This window comes from Mercenaria mercenaria, unplaced genomic scaffold (genome assembly GCF_021730395.1).
Source record: "Mercenaria mercenaria strain notata unplaced genomic scaffold, MADL_Memer_1 contig_2044, whole genome shotgun sequence".
Taxonomy (NCBI): Eukaryota; Metazoa; Mollusca; class Bivalvia; order Venerida; family Veneridae; genus Mercenaria; species Mercenaria mercenaria.
The window spans coordinates 53990-68975 of record NW_026460075.1 but is presented as its reverse complement, the minus strand read 5'-3'; the positions used below and the strand labels follow the sequence as shown (position 1 = coordinate 68975).

Here is a 14986-nt window from a genome sequence, read left to right as displayed (position 1 = left end):
GATCATGTCGAACTGCAAGGTACGATTATATTGCGCAATGCCTAGTTCAGTCATTCTGCATGTATTTCTCATTTCTCAATGAAAGATTTTGTAAGAGTTCCTGATAACTGTTTATGATCATATTCTATCAAACATTTGAGGGCGTTGATCATTACACTTTTGGCATTCATAGAAAATTGGTACTTCAATCGATTGCTTCTGCTCAGTTCGTTAAAGTGTTTAAATCCAAGGTACTTACAAAATACAAACGATTACCTTTTAATTACTAGATGATGCAGACAGTTTCACAAGAAAAATATCTCCGGAAACAATGCTGGAAACACTGAAGAAAATATCAGACGGTTCGATTGATTTTTGTCTTTTATGAAAATAATGATTACGATATGCAAAACCTGGTAGATATAATAAATTAAAAGCTCATTCTGTATAACTTGATAATTGTAAAGTATGAAACATAATTCAATAACTAATATAACACATACATCAGTTCAAGTATTTTGCTTATATGCCTGCCTTACTCTGTCGGTGGAATACAAAACTATGAACCAAAAGGTCGGAAATTTGATCCCCGAGGCAGACGGATGTTGTTCGCGACATATTAGCATAGCAAAAAAATGATCTTAAAGTCATGCTCCGTTCTTCATACACTATTACTATTATTATTACCAACTTGATGTTTACTTTTTTTGCATAACTATTTGCAATAATTTCCTAACTGCTTTTCTCCTTGACACAAAGTTGCAGTAAATCATCTTATTTTGCAATGTCACTGGCGCTATGTTATTTAATACTTACGATATCATGGCAGCTGTACAAATTAAAAGAATTTCTTTGGTGCATATATATATTTGTATTTCTTAAATTGTGCTAAAGTAACGCAATATGTGTGGTCAAAGAAAACATGTTGGAACGTGTTACTAAACTGGTCACGTTTCTTGTGTAATTCAGGGACGAGGTTTTATGAACAGTACAGTCACAGGGTGGTTTACAAACACAAGGAAACCGCATCAGACTTTTTAAAGACGATGGAAGACATGAAAACCAAAGGTTTTAATTCTGATTTTATACTTGCCCTAAAATTCTAAATCTTACAGTTATCTAACGAGTATTTTGTTTTACATGATACAAGATTAATCATAGAAAATGTGTTTATTTATCTAAAATAAATGTTTATTTTATACCCATTAATAAACAGTATCTCATTGGTCGAGTGCACGATCAGCGAAGTAAAAGTACCTTGATTTTTCACGGCTTTTGTTTTATTCCTTAATATGTTTAGCGGACTAGATAAAGTCTTATTGATATGAATGAATAAGCTTTGGTACCATACTTTTCCAACACAACCTACGGGGATCGATTGGGAACAGATCCTCATTTTCATCTTTTATCATCAGCAACAGCATCATCATTAATAATCGTCATTTATTTATCATCATCACCACTAAAACACAACATTCGGCAATACTGTAGAGATAATACACGTTCTTTTTGCGTATTAGCGTCTGCAGAAGTCTGCGGGATTGTTTGTGACCGAGACCGAAGTAGCGCCCCACAGCTGTAACAAATCATGCTAAAGTGTAAAATGTTATAAAATCACGGAAAATTAGACCCACAGTAATTTTTCTACCTTGTATTATAAGCGCATGTCTGAAAGGGTTTTTTATCGATGCAAATGAGCATAAAATATGGTTGAAATATCTTTTCAACAATTCCTTTTTGATAATTTATATAACAAATTCGAATTCTTTCATAAAACGCTCGACAGACTTCAATATACTGTGTTTTGCATGTGAAGCCATGTCTAAAATGACGTACATACCATTGTTCTTGAAATACAATTTACATGTTTGCAAAAAAGCAATAAATCTTTACCATTCCTTTTGTCAACAAACCACCACCAGCGATTATTATCCTTCATATGCTGTAACTTTATCCGGGAAAACTGTAGCAGCAGCATCCTAAATCTGTTACATGATATCCTCCATAACCAAGTCTCGTGTATAGTTCCTCCCCCGTGATTTCTTGACTTATGAAACATACAATATGATCTGATTATACACAAATAGAAAGTCATATTAACCGAGGCTTCATCACTCATCATTATTCTTCGTCATTATTATTCATAATTATCATCATCAATATTATTATTATTATTCAAGTTTAATTATCATCAAACATAAGTCTTGTCATTAGTCCTTTATCATCATTATTTATCACCAGTGTAACCGCAGTTATTTTATATTCTAATATGCTTTTCTCTGTTAAAACACTCTTACGCTAGAATGACGTCACGTTAACGTGCAGTGAAATTATTACGCCCGACGTATAACCGCCCATCATGCATAAATAAGTGCTAAAACACTCTTTTGCTATAAATAATTTCTTACGAAGAAACCGGCGTAAAATCAGATTATAACCTAGCTGTGTTCTTGTACTTGTAATCAAGTGTCAACATAGATATTGACAAATATACAGATAACAATATCTTATAAAATATATTCTAAAACGACCAGCAAATAACCTTTATAGACATAGAAGAACACCAGTAAACTGTTATTAGGCGATAACCCATGCGCGTGCAGTGACGTCATCCGATCCAGGTGCGTAGCATTGACGTAAAAAGTAGTTACCATTCTTTCTAACACTGTTGGTACTAGTATGTCGTGTTAGAATCGAAATAACAAGTTCCCAAATGTGATTTATCGTAGAATAACCAGAGTTTTATTGTTCTTATGCAGAGCAATATATTCTTAAGTATAAGAACTCAAAACACGGGTAATTCTGCGATAAACCACACGATTGGGAACTCATTATTTCTTAATTCTAACATATTTCGATTCGACTGCGAGTTAAACGAAGAAGAAATGCAAGCTTTGTTTATTTAAGAAATCATTTATAGCAAAACAGTGCTTTATCACTATTTATACACGATGGGCGGTTATACGTCGGGCGTAATAATTTCACGAGGGCGCAACCCGAGTGAAATTATTTTGGACGACGTATAACCGACCAAGTGTATAAATAGTGATAAAGCACTGTTTGCTATGAATTATGTCGATTCTAATATGTTCTTTCTTGTAAAATTTATATCAGATATGATGGAACTGTTTCTTCGCGCAAGCATGGCGCCAATAGTAGGACCGGAAATGGTAATACGTCTGGCGGCAGAGTTCAGTTCGGGCGAAAATAATTGCGAATTATTCAGCAAAGCGAAAAACTAACTCAGTATGTGTGTAAATTAATCAACACATTTGTGCATTGTGACATTTCGTTTAAAACATGTTATTAAGTAAAATATTTCATGAAATTTGAAAGCGCTGTTTCTTGACGCGTACATGGCGCTAAATATCACGTTGACGTGACGTCAGCATAATATCGTTGTGATGATTAAAGCATTGTTAGTCATATTAGAATCTGCGATAAACAACAATTTACGCGCGGACCGGTAAGAGAGCAATATGACGTCAATTATGACGTCAAATTACTGCATGACGCCCGGTTCTTTACTTCTTGGATAAATGAGCAAAACATGATTTTTATCAAAATATTTCATTGAACATGTAAAACATGTGAAGAAAACGATTAAGGCCTTCTTGTGATTTGTTGTCTAATTAACCACGGTTCATCTTTCAGATTCTTAGATTTAAACCACTCGGGCCAACGCCTTCGTGGTTCAATTCATGTGCATGTGAACTCATAATTGTGAAAAATTATACGTGAACCCACCCGAAGGCCTTGATTATTTGATAAGCAAAACTAACGAGTGATGTTACATTCAGATATTTGAAATTTGACTTAGAATCAGCTTTGTTACTGTTTTTAGCTCACCAGAGCACGAAGTGCTCAAGGTGAGCTATTGTGAGCGGTCATTATCCGGCGTCCGTCGGCGTCCGTCGTGCGTCGTGCGTCAACATTTGCCTTGTGAACACTCTAGAGGCCATATTAGTGACCCAATCTTTTATGAAACTTGGTCAGAATGTTAGTCTTGATGATCTCTAGGCCAAGTTTGAAACTGGATCATGTGGGATCAAAAACTAGGTCAGTAGTTTAGATCAAAGGAAAAGATTGTGAACACTCTAGAGGCCACATTTGTGACTCAATCGTTATGAAACATGGTCAGAGTGCTAGTCTTGATCATGTCTAGGTCAAGTTTGAAACCGGGTAATGTTGGGTCTAAAACTAGGTCAGTAGGTCAGATCAAAAGATCAAAAGAAAAGCTTGTGAACACTGTAGAGGCCACAGTTGTGGCCCAATATTTAGTAAACTTTGTCAGAGTGTTTGTCTTGATGATTTATAGGTCAAGTTTGAATCTAGGTCACGTGGGGTTAAAAACTAGGTCACCCGGTCAAATAAAAGGAAAAACTTGTGAACACTTTAGAGGCCACCGTTATGTTTCAAACTTTATGAAACTAGGTCAGAATGTTTGTCTTAATGATTTCAAGGTCAAGTTTTAATCTGGGTCATGTGGGTTTAAAAACTAGGTCACTAGGCCAGATCACTCTATAAAGACCACAATATAAGTTTGAAACTCATGAGAATTAGTCAGAATGTTTGTCTTAATAATCTATAGGTAAAATTTGAATCAGGGCTATGTGGATTTAAAAACTAGGTTACGGGGTCAAATCAAAGGAAAAACTTGTGAACATTCTAGAGGTCACATTTGGGATCCAATCTTTATGAATTTTAGTCAGAATGTTTGTCTTAATGATCTCTAGGTCAAGTTTGAATCTGGGTTATGTGGGGTCAAAAACTAGGTCAGTAGGCCAGATCAAAGGAAAAGCTTGTGAACATTCTAGAGACCACAGTTGTGACTGGATTTTTATGCAATTTTGTCAGAATGTTTGCCTTGATGATTTTTAGGATAATTTTGAATCTGGGTCATATAGGGTTAAAAACTAGGTTAGTAGGCCAGATCAAAGGAAAAGCTTGTGAACACTCTAGAGGTCACAGTTGTGATCTAATATTTATGAAACTTTGTTAGAATGTTTGCCTTGATGATCATTAGGTCAATTTTGAAACTTGGTCAAGTGGGGTCAAAAACTAGGTCAGTAGACTAGATCAAAGGAAAAGCTTGTAGTTAGTCTTTAGGCCACAGTTGTGACTCAATCTTTATGAAACTCTGGTCAAGTTTTAATCTGGGTCATTTGTGGTCAAAACCTAGGTCACATGGCGAAGTAAACGGAAAAGTTTGTGAACACTCTTAAGGCAACAGTTGTAACTAAATCTTTATGAGATTTTGTCAGAATGTTTGTCTTGATGATCTCCAGGTAAAATTTTAAACTGGCTCATGTAGGGTCAAAAACTAGGTCAGTATGCCAGACCAACTCTGGTGAGCTATGTAGGGCCATTATGACCCTCTCGTTTCATTGCATTATTGGTACACCTAAGGAGGTCTAGGCCTATGCCGAAACAAAAGCCTGAATTTTAAAAATATCCTCATAAATATATGCCATAAATTTCGGACGAAATTTTAGATAAAACTATTTGCTTGTGTAATCATCGAGATAAACAAAGCACAGATATATGACTCAGTACGTTGATTGAAATGAGTTAAGATGCATATTAGGTGCATGAAAGATTGTAAAGTTAGTACCTGTTTATTCTGAAATATCCATTTTCGAGTAAATACTACTTTTCAAGTTTTCCAAATGATGTTTTGTAGAGTTGAATCAGCAGTCATGTAATAGTTCAAATGATTTATTTAAATGAACTGTAAATGTGGATAAAATATATTTTTCTTATTATATTATAAAAGAATAATACAGACATTTGTGTTTACTCAAATCTATAGAAGAAATTTAGTCTCATAAAAATGGTTTAGTTATATTTAAAATGTACATGCTTTTATTTGTTTTATACAATAAATAAAAATGAAAATAAATTTCATTTAAATACGGGCCTTGTATGTATTTGGTTATGCTCTAATGCTTACAGTTCATTATTTACGTTGCCAAACAAAATATGAAATGTTTAAACGTTAGCCTGAAATATGATAATGATTACAAGGATTAATTTTCTCCTGCTCGATTGTTCAGTAAAATAAAATAGAAACAGCACGAGCCAACAAACAACACTTCAACTCGTTAAAACCGTATATAGGTCATTAGTCTCCATGTTTATTTTAGGAAATGTAAAAGGAAAACGAAAACTATCGTCACAAAAACGAGAGTGGCAAACGATGAGCCCAAAGGAAGAGCTGTTTTCTGAAGAAGACTGGACATATATGTTAGGTATTCGTAGCTCCGTGTCGGTTTGATTATATTTTCGGGAATGATTGATGTCAAAGTGAATAGAACTTTATACTGTAACCACGATGAATATTTTCATGTTAATGTTCTAGAGAAAAAAATGGATACTTGCCTCTTGTAAATGGAAATTAACGCCAAAAAAAGAAATGATTTTTTCTTAATATCTTTCTTTTTTTTATCACGCATTAAACATTAATTCATGATATATGTATTTTACTTCTGTCTTTCACGAAGAAACGTTCTATTTAAGCTTTTGAAGTTTAATTTTGTTCCTGTTATTTTGTAGTATACTTGGAGTTTCTTTTCCAAACGAACATGAAGACAAACGTGACAGTCTGGATTGATTTGGTCCTACCAAGATGCATCGCAAAGCCAGGGATATATTCAAAATCGAAGAGATCTGTGGAAGGTATAAATATCCATTGGAATATAAGTTTGATATATAAAACCTAATCAGAAAGGCAATGTTATGAGTTACAACATGCTTTATTTTCCGAAATTTAAAGAATGCATTACATTGTAAAGTGTATGATTTAAATACTATGTCTGTATTGTAGATACTTTCACAAAGATAAACGGTAAGACTTCTTCAGATGTCTACTCAGAAAAGATCGGCGCGGATATGAAACCGAAGAGTGCACTGTTAAAAAAATCGACTGTGCTATGTGCTGAACAATCATGCACTCGACAGTGGCCAGCCAGCAGAATGCCGTGTAATAGTATGACTTCAGAAGGTATTTATATATAAATATAAAAATATAACTACTTTTATTAAAATATTATTTCATTATTTAAACGTATACCCTTGTGTTAAGACTACAAAAAGAGCAATAAATGCATTGTAACACTTAGAATTATATATTACAAATTAGAATTATATACTACAAACCGGCAACATATGTAACACTTATTGCAAACATTTGAGGTGCTTCATATAAACACACTATAATATAATATGTAAAACAGACTTAAAAATGTAACAACAATTTTGCTGCACGAGAATAAAATATCATATGTTTGATATGTTTATTAGCCTTTCTAGATGGAAAACTCGTGTTTAACTTATGCTTTAATTCAGTTGTTGAGGTTCATCTTTAAACACCATTCTACTAGCCAAAACAGACGCAGATCTAAAATTTAAATCTAGGGAATACTTTCTATTTGATATGACATATAAGCAACACAACGGTCATTACTTTGTTTATTTTTTATAATGTGCGAAATAAAACGCACGTTTCCGTAGAGGTATCGATCCGGTTTTCACCGATCGATTCCTTATGAATTTAAAAATATTAAAGGGATATTGCTTCTAAAGATTAATTGCTGAAATGATTCAAACATACCATCACAGAATAATCTTTATCGAGTTTCTTTTTCTTATGATAATCATATATAAATTTACTTTTTCAATAGGATTCTAAGGTTCTCATCGTCAAATCAAAAACATTTCAGAAATTGATGCTTAAACAAATAAGATATAACTTCACCTGTAATAATTACAGTCAGATGAATCACAACATGATGATTATGATGATGACAATTATGATGGTGAATACAGCAGAGAAATATCATTACTGTGTTTATGGTAAAGATGATTTTGATGATTATCTGATGATAACAATCATGATTATGATGAAAATTACGAAAACTTTTAATACGCTCAATAATACATTTTGTTGCGTATGTTGATGGATATTACCGCATTTTCATGTTGTATATAATTTGGTGTCAGTTTGTTTCATATGTTGAAACAAATCGTTTGCAAATTGTGTTACATATGTTGCCATTGTATAACATCTGTTGCTGAATGCTAAAAACCTATGTATATAATATCAAAAAAATATGATCATCTACCTGTATGACCAAAGTTAAGCTTTTATTTCTTCAGAAAAACAAAGTTTGGACCACGAGCGCAGCTGTAAAATTTGTTATGGAGAAGAGGCTTGTGTTGTTTTCTTACCGTGTAGTCACATGATTGCCTGTGAGAATTGTTCCAGTATGCTACAGAATTGTGCGATGTGTCGGTCACTTATAAGAGGATCGTTTGTTGTGGAACTGAATATAACTATTTGATATTTTCTACATTTAAAGACTTTTTAACTTTTTTTACTTTCTTTTGATTATTTTTGTTTATCATATATGATTACTGTTTGGCAAACATGTTCTGTCCAATACTATAGCTCTCTAGTTCAGTGTTAGCTGCCCATGAAGTTGCAAGATGTAAATATTGCAAGTTTGACATACAATACAAAATGGCATGAAACAATAAACTGATATTGCTAAATATTTTGACAAAAATAGAAGAAACTATATGCAAAAGATGAACTGTTGGTTGAGGTGGATTATTCGGTGTCTAACAAAAGACGCACATTGCCAATCGATTTATCTAACTTTGCAGTTTTAACAAAAGTTTCCGAATGTTACAGATTCTTTTGGGAATCGTTTTCTTGCTTCTTTAGTGAGTATTACACTGAAATAGACAAGACCTACGAGGGAAATACAGATCTAACACTATATCTCCCATAAATTACTTTTGGTGATTATTCTTTTTAATGAAGGAACAAAAGACACTTCAAGATATGTGAATTTCCACTATCTGAAATAATCATAGATTTTTAACTAAAGACGTCTTAAAGTCAAATCTTCAAATATTGGACATTTAGTACAATTATAAAACTTTTGAGTTGCTAGGTTGAGCAACAATAGCACATCTGTCGTTTTTATTCTTTATATGTAAAATTGTTTTGCTTTTTTTATTGTATTATGTATTGTACAGATCGGGATTATTCAAAATCCGGTGAGAGCGGAATTTGAATGTTTGATTGTACAGACTCCTCATAATTTATCTACTTTAACTTTTGATAATTCTAGTATAAGTTTCATGTCATTTGCAGAGCAAATCATTTTTGTGTACATCGTATGTACTTGGTTTTACTAGCCCGCCCGCTTAGCTCAATAGGGAGAGCGCAGATCTACGGGTCGCGGGGTCGCGAGTTCGAGCCCTGGGCGAGGCGTATGTTCTCCGCGGCGATTTGATAAAAGACATTGTGTCTGAAATCATTCGTCCTCCACCTTACTTGCGGAGAACAACCAACCAACCAACTTGTTATTACTAGCAACATGAATAATATAAGTCGAAGTTGTCATTCTATATATGTTACTCATTGTGTGTTTTCTTATTTCTCGACACATCGGCTCCATGCACACCTCATCGCACTGTTTTAACAACCTGACTTCAACAATACGACTGTCTGATATGTAGAGAAATGATTCATCTACACGTGTATAAATTCATTTCTTCAATACCAAAAATCGGCATATGTATCATGTAAATACGAAAAAGAATAAAAACATACGATTGTGATATTTGCTTTTATGCTTCCATTTGAAATAGAAGACATTTTTCCGCTGTTGCTGCACACATAAGATCTATTATAGCAAATCTACAGCATGCATCATCGTTATGCTATTTTCTTGTTGTGTTTTAAATATTTCTTTTTAGCTCCACTATTCGGAGAATAGGGGGCTATTCTACTCGCCCCGGCGTCGGCGTCGGCGTCGGCGTGAGCTTTCTTGGTTAAAGTTTTTCGGCAACCTTTGTTTTTCTGTCATATCTTTGTTGTTATTGCTTATATCTTACTGTAAGTTCACATAAACATTGTCCAGCATACAAACAAAGTATGTGCAGGGGCTGGGCCCATTATACATAAGGTCAAGGTCACCAAGGTGTTATACTTAGGTTATTTTTAAGGTTAAAGTTTTTCGGCAACCTTTGTTTTTCTGTCATATCTTTGTTACTATTGCTTAATATACTTTACTGTAAGTTCACATAAACATTGTCCAGCATACAAACAAAGTATGTGCAGGGGACTGGGCCAATTATACCCGAGGTCAAGGTCACAAAGTTGTTATACTTGGAATTATTTTCATGTTAAATTTTTTCGAAAGCTTCATTTATATACATATCTTTGGTACTTTAAAAGATAATGATTTGAAATTAAAAAAAATTCTTTATAATCATCATCTGCATGTGTGGTTACAATCCCCATAACTATAATTGTATTTTTGACAGAATTATGCACCTTTCATACTTAAATGTTTTGAAAAACTTCGTTTTTTTTTTGGCAATCTTCGCTTTCTGGATATAACTTAGTACAATATAAGATAATGACTTGAAACTTAAAATGTATCTTTATCATCATCATCTGCATGTGTGGTAACAATCCCCGTAACTCTGGTTTGTATTTTTGACGAAATTATGCACCTTTCATACTTAAATGTTTTGACAAACTTCGTTTTCTGGACATAACTTTGGTACTATATAAGAAAATGACTTGAAACAACTCAAAATATATCTTTACCATCATCATCTGCATGTATGGTAACAGTCCAAATAACTCTAATTTGTGTTCTTGACAGAATTATGCCCCTTGGTGTATCTTCCTTTTAAAGTAGAGGTCTCTTATTGAGACATATATTCATTTTACTGTCAAATCGCCGAATAGTGGAGCGCGCTGTCTTACGGACAGCTCTTGTTTATGAAAATGATAGCATTTATAAATCACTTATATTTATTCATTTAACTATGAAGACATTACCATAAAACAATGTATATAGGCTTTTATTTCTGTGTATAAGCTATACTAATTGCTGTGAATTGATTGGATGAAGAATAAATTAAGTACAGTTTCATTTTTATTCTTCTTTATTTTCGCTCAACACATAACAGATGAAGTAAGTTGATTTTTGTCCTAAATTACTCAACTTGACGTGTCACTTGTAGAAGGGCCTATGATAAATGCATGTACACAAGAACAAAATAATCAATATAATTCCAAATGAACATGTTTGGGTACCGAAATGTCATTTTTTTATGATTTTGCTCTCCGCAACAAAAATTTCACATTTTAATTAAATCGAAACCATGATCGTTGGATATGAAATTATCTTAACTTAGAGAATGAGTGCTCAAACATATGTTTCGTTCAGAAATAAGGAAGCTATCGCCGTTTTCAATTAGAATTACAGCGGCTATTTATTCAAATATCTACTGACTTCAAAATTGAGTTCAATTTAATAAGTCCTCTCTTAAATTACTTAAATTTGACGTTTGAATAAATAAGCAAAGACATCCCAGTAACACAGGTATTATGCTTCATAAGTTCATCAAGATGTCAAAGTAATTTTACTAACTCCGAACTCTGAAAGGGCACGTATATATATATAGCAGGTGGTATACTTTAGGATACGAGTCATTGATGTTAGGGTGTCCATTTGTAGAGAGCTACGTTAACATTTTACTGGGAGATGTATTCAGTTAAAGTACAGCATTATACTCGAATGATTTTGCAGTGTTTTCAAATAGGGTTTAATTCGAAAGCGGCTTTCATTTAATAACCGGATTTTTTTCTTAGAGTTATTATTTTGTAACGTGACAGGGATACTTGTAAAATCGTATTTCTATTAGGATTTTGAGGCATTCTCGCACACGAAGGATTCATTCATTTTCCATGTAGCGCCAATGTGCATTGTTAACTTTCTCCAAAGTAAGCTATTGTCAAAGACCTGCTCCAGTCTTACCTTTTAACCTTAAATTGTCACTGAAAACGCATGAAAATCCTGACTATGAACAGTGACGCCTGTCAAAATAGAGTCTGTTTTATATAAAATTCTATATAAAATACTTGTGGTTTTGCCTGCTAAAGTGTGGCGCGTGGCCGTTAACTGTTACGAATTGTAATCATGGGTTGCATACACAAAATAGAATTTGAAAAGCAGCGGAGCAGGGCTTTAAGTTCAATAAGGTAATTTTGTGTGTTCTTTAGAAAGATGGCTGTAATTATATAAGAGGCATACATTTAAGCTTGAAAATTGCACGGTGTTCATTGAATCATTGCTAAAAAGCTTGATGCGTCCGAATCGTTCCCTTCCGAGCAGAAACACTGGTCCGATAGTCTTAATCAGATATAGTCTGTAAAGAATAAAATGCTGTCATCTGTTTTTTCTTACTTTTTTACTTTCAACTGCTCCAAATGGAAAACCGAAACATGAGCTTAACTACAGTTACCTGCTGTACATGAGTCTGTGTGTGTCCTGCAGATGATATGCTTTGAGTTCATCATTAAACAACCAGTTCGCACAATAATACAACGTGCCTCTATCACCTCTATATAACTGGAAAGACACACAAGTGGTTGAATTTCGCAAGTGCGTTGCTGAAGATAGATGAAAAGATTACTGTGTTTAAATTGCGTGAATTCTTTAGCAGGCAGAAAAATGAGATCACTTTATCAAATGAAAGAGTATGAAATGTCAGTACTCTACTAACAATCCAAATAAGTTGTTGTGCCCAGTACAAAATGTATCGTCTTTTCACGTAGGCCATTTGCATGGGAACCAGGCGAAATAACGCATAGTTGCCTACCCTATACTGGTCCAATGTCTAAATCCGAACGGTGCTTAATAACTCGGACACCATTAAAAACCGCTTTACGATCATGATATTTTACTGGAATGAACATGATCGACGCAGACGAACGCTTTGATGACCAGTTGTCAACATCAGTGTGTGAATGTAAGTATTTCCAGAGAAAATTACCTTTAAATATCCGCACCGCTAAAAGTTATCATTGTGTGTTTTACAATGCGGTACTACCCTCAGTATTTATTTAAGAAATTTAACCTATTTCTGTTATATAAAATTAATTCAATAGAGAAGATAATGCCAATATTTTGAAGACAAGGGAAGCAATTCATAAGATAAAATCGGCGAGGCGTCATTATAGTGCATAGTTGCGTCAAAAAGTATAACGACAGCAACATATTCTGCATGTGGGCTAAGATAGATTTTATTGCGTATTATATTATTGTTATATTTGGAAGTTATACATTAAATTAGAGACTAGTCCACATGATCACGTGATTAACAGGTAATAAAACCTAATCGAACGGAAATGTCTGTATATATTACAGGACTGAATCTGACTATATTGTTTCAAACAAGGTCGTGTTCATTGTTATTTTTTGGTGCACTGATTCGTTGCATTTCATACTGAAATAGTTTCCGAATATTTAAGCACTCTGAAGGTCGATTTTCACAGCTTTTACTGGCCCACTTCTGACGACTTTTTATACGCCCGTTTGAAAAACGGGACGTATTATGGGGTGGATGGGTGGGCGGGCGGGCGGCGTCCACAGACTTTGTCCGGAGCATATCTTCTACATGCATGGAGGGATTTTGATGAAAGTTGGCACAATTGTTCATCATCAGAAGACGGAGTGTCATGCGCAAGAACCAGGTCCCTAGGTCTAAGGTCAAGGTCACACTTAGAGGTCAAAGGATACAAGAAAGAAAACTTTGTCCGGAGCATATCTTCTTCATGCATGGGGGGATTTTGATATAACTTGGCACAAATGTTCACCACCACGAGGCGGAGTGTCATGCGCAAGAACCAGGTCCCTAGGTCTAAGGTCAAGGTCACACTTAGAGGTCAAAGGATACAAGAATGAAAACCTTGTCCGGAGCATTTCTTCTTCATGCATAGAGGGATTTTGCTATAACTTTGCACAAATGTTCACCACCACGAGGCGGAGTGTCATGCGCAAGAACCAGGTCCCTAGGTCAAAGGTCAAGGTCACACTTAGAGGCCAAAGGTCAGATACAAGAATGACTTTGTTCAAAGCATTTCTTCTTCATGCATGGAGGGAATTTGATGTAACTTGGCACAATTATACACCATCATGAGACGAAGTGTCATGCACAGTTCCCTTCTTTAGAATTACTTCCCTTTGTTGTTACTATAAATAGCTTATATTGTAACTTTTTCATTACTAGTCGTAGGGAAAAAATCGAGACCACTTTTCTGTAGTACAACATGCATGCTACATCCAATTATGAGGTGTATTTTGACCAATCTCTACCTGGTAAAGATTTTTGTGTGGACTTGCATTTTTTTTTTTTTTTTTTTTTTTTTTTTAAGATTATCTTCCCTTAGTTGTTACTATAAATAACTTATATTGTAACTTTTTTATAATTGACCGTAGGGAAAAAACAAGACCACTTTTCTGTGGTACAACATAGATGTTACTTTCAAATTTTAGGTGTATGTTAAGGTATCTCTACCTGGTAAGGAGTTTTTTTGTGGACTTAGAAAAACAAATGACTTACAATGGTTACTAAACAACCACAAAATTAAAATTCCATTAATACAGGTGCTAGAGTAAAGAAATTTGCTGTGACGGGCGTATATTGTGACATTCTGGCACTCTTGTTTATGATGAAATCAGTAATATGCGATTTTGTTTTTATGCAAAGAGATTTATAGAGAACCTAAAATTATACATTTGAAATGTGATGCACGTGCGGTTTCGGACTGCAAAGTTATCGACATAAAACCACTAAAAGTGTCCGGATTTAGGCACTGGACCAGTATACACAATCTGTAAGTAAATTGCTATATGTATTTCCTTATTCGATATTAAGCAACTTTCATCTATCAAAGTCGTATTTTGGTAGGCAGTCTGTGCCTTATCATATGCATGCATGTGAAAAGATTTAAGGTAAAGGTAGATTTCCCGGAAGCACAGAGCATCCCCAAAAAAATTCAGTAAAGCATAAAGCTAAGTCATTTAAACCTCAGCAAGAAGGAGTTGTTTATATGATTAGTAAAGATACGCGTTCTTAAATTTGTGTAGTATAAAATGATTTGTTCTTATATTTATGGTATGACTTGTTGGAA

General features: G+C 34.2%; 1 protein-coding gene across 1 annotated transcript; it reads left to right on the top strand.

Moving 5' to 3' along the window:
* LOC123557975 (uncharacterized) lies at positions 1-10940 on the top strand (the record flags this gene model as incomplete). Its single annotated transcript, XM_053533111.1, is given in 7 exon segments — positions 1-19; positions 270-341; positions 949-1047; positions 6126-6230; positions 6535-6657; positions 6806-6982; positions 8137-10940. Coding segments are annotated over 6 exon segments (720 nt in total). The 3' UTR covers positions 8322-10940.
* Between the last annotated feature and the right edge of the window lie 4046 nt (positions 10941-14986).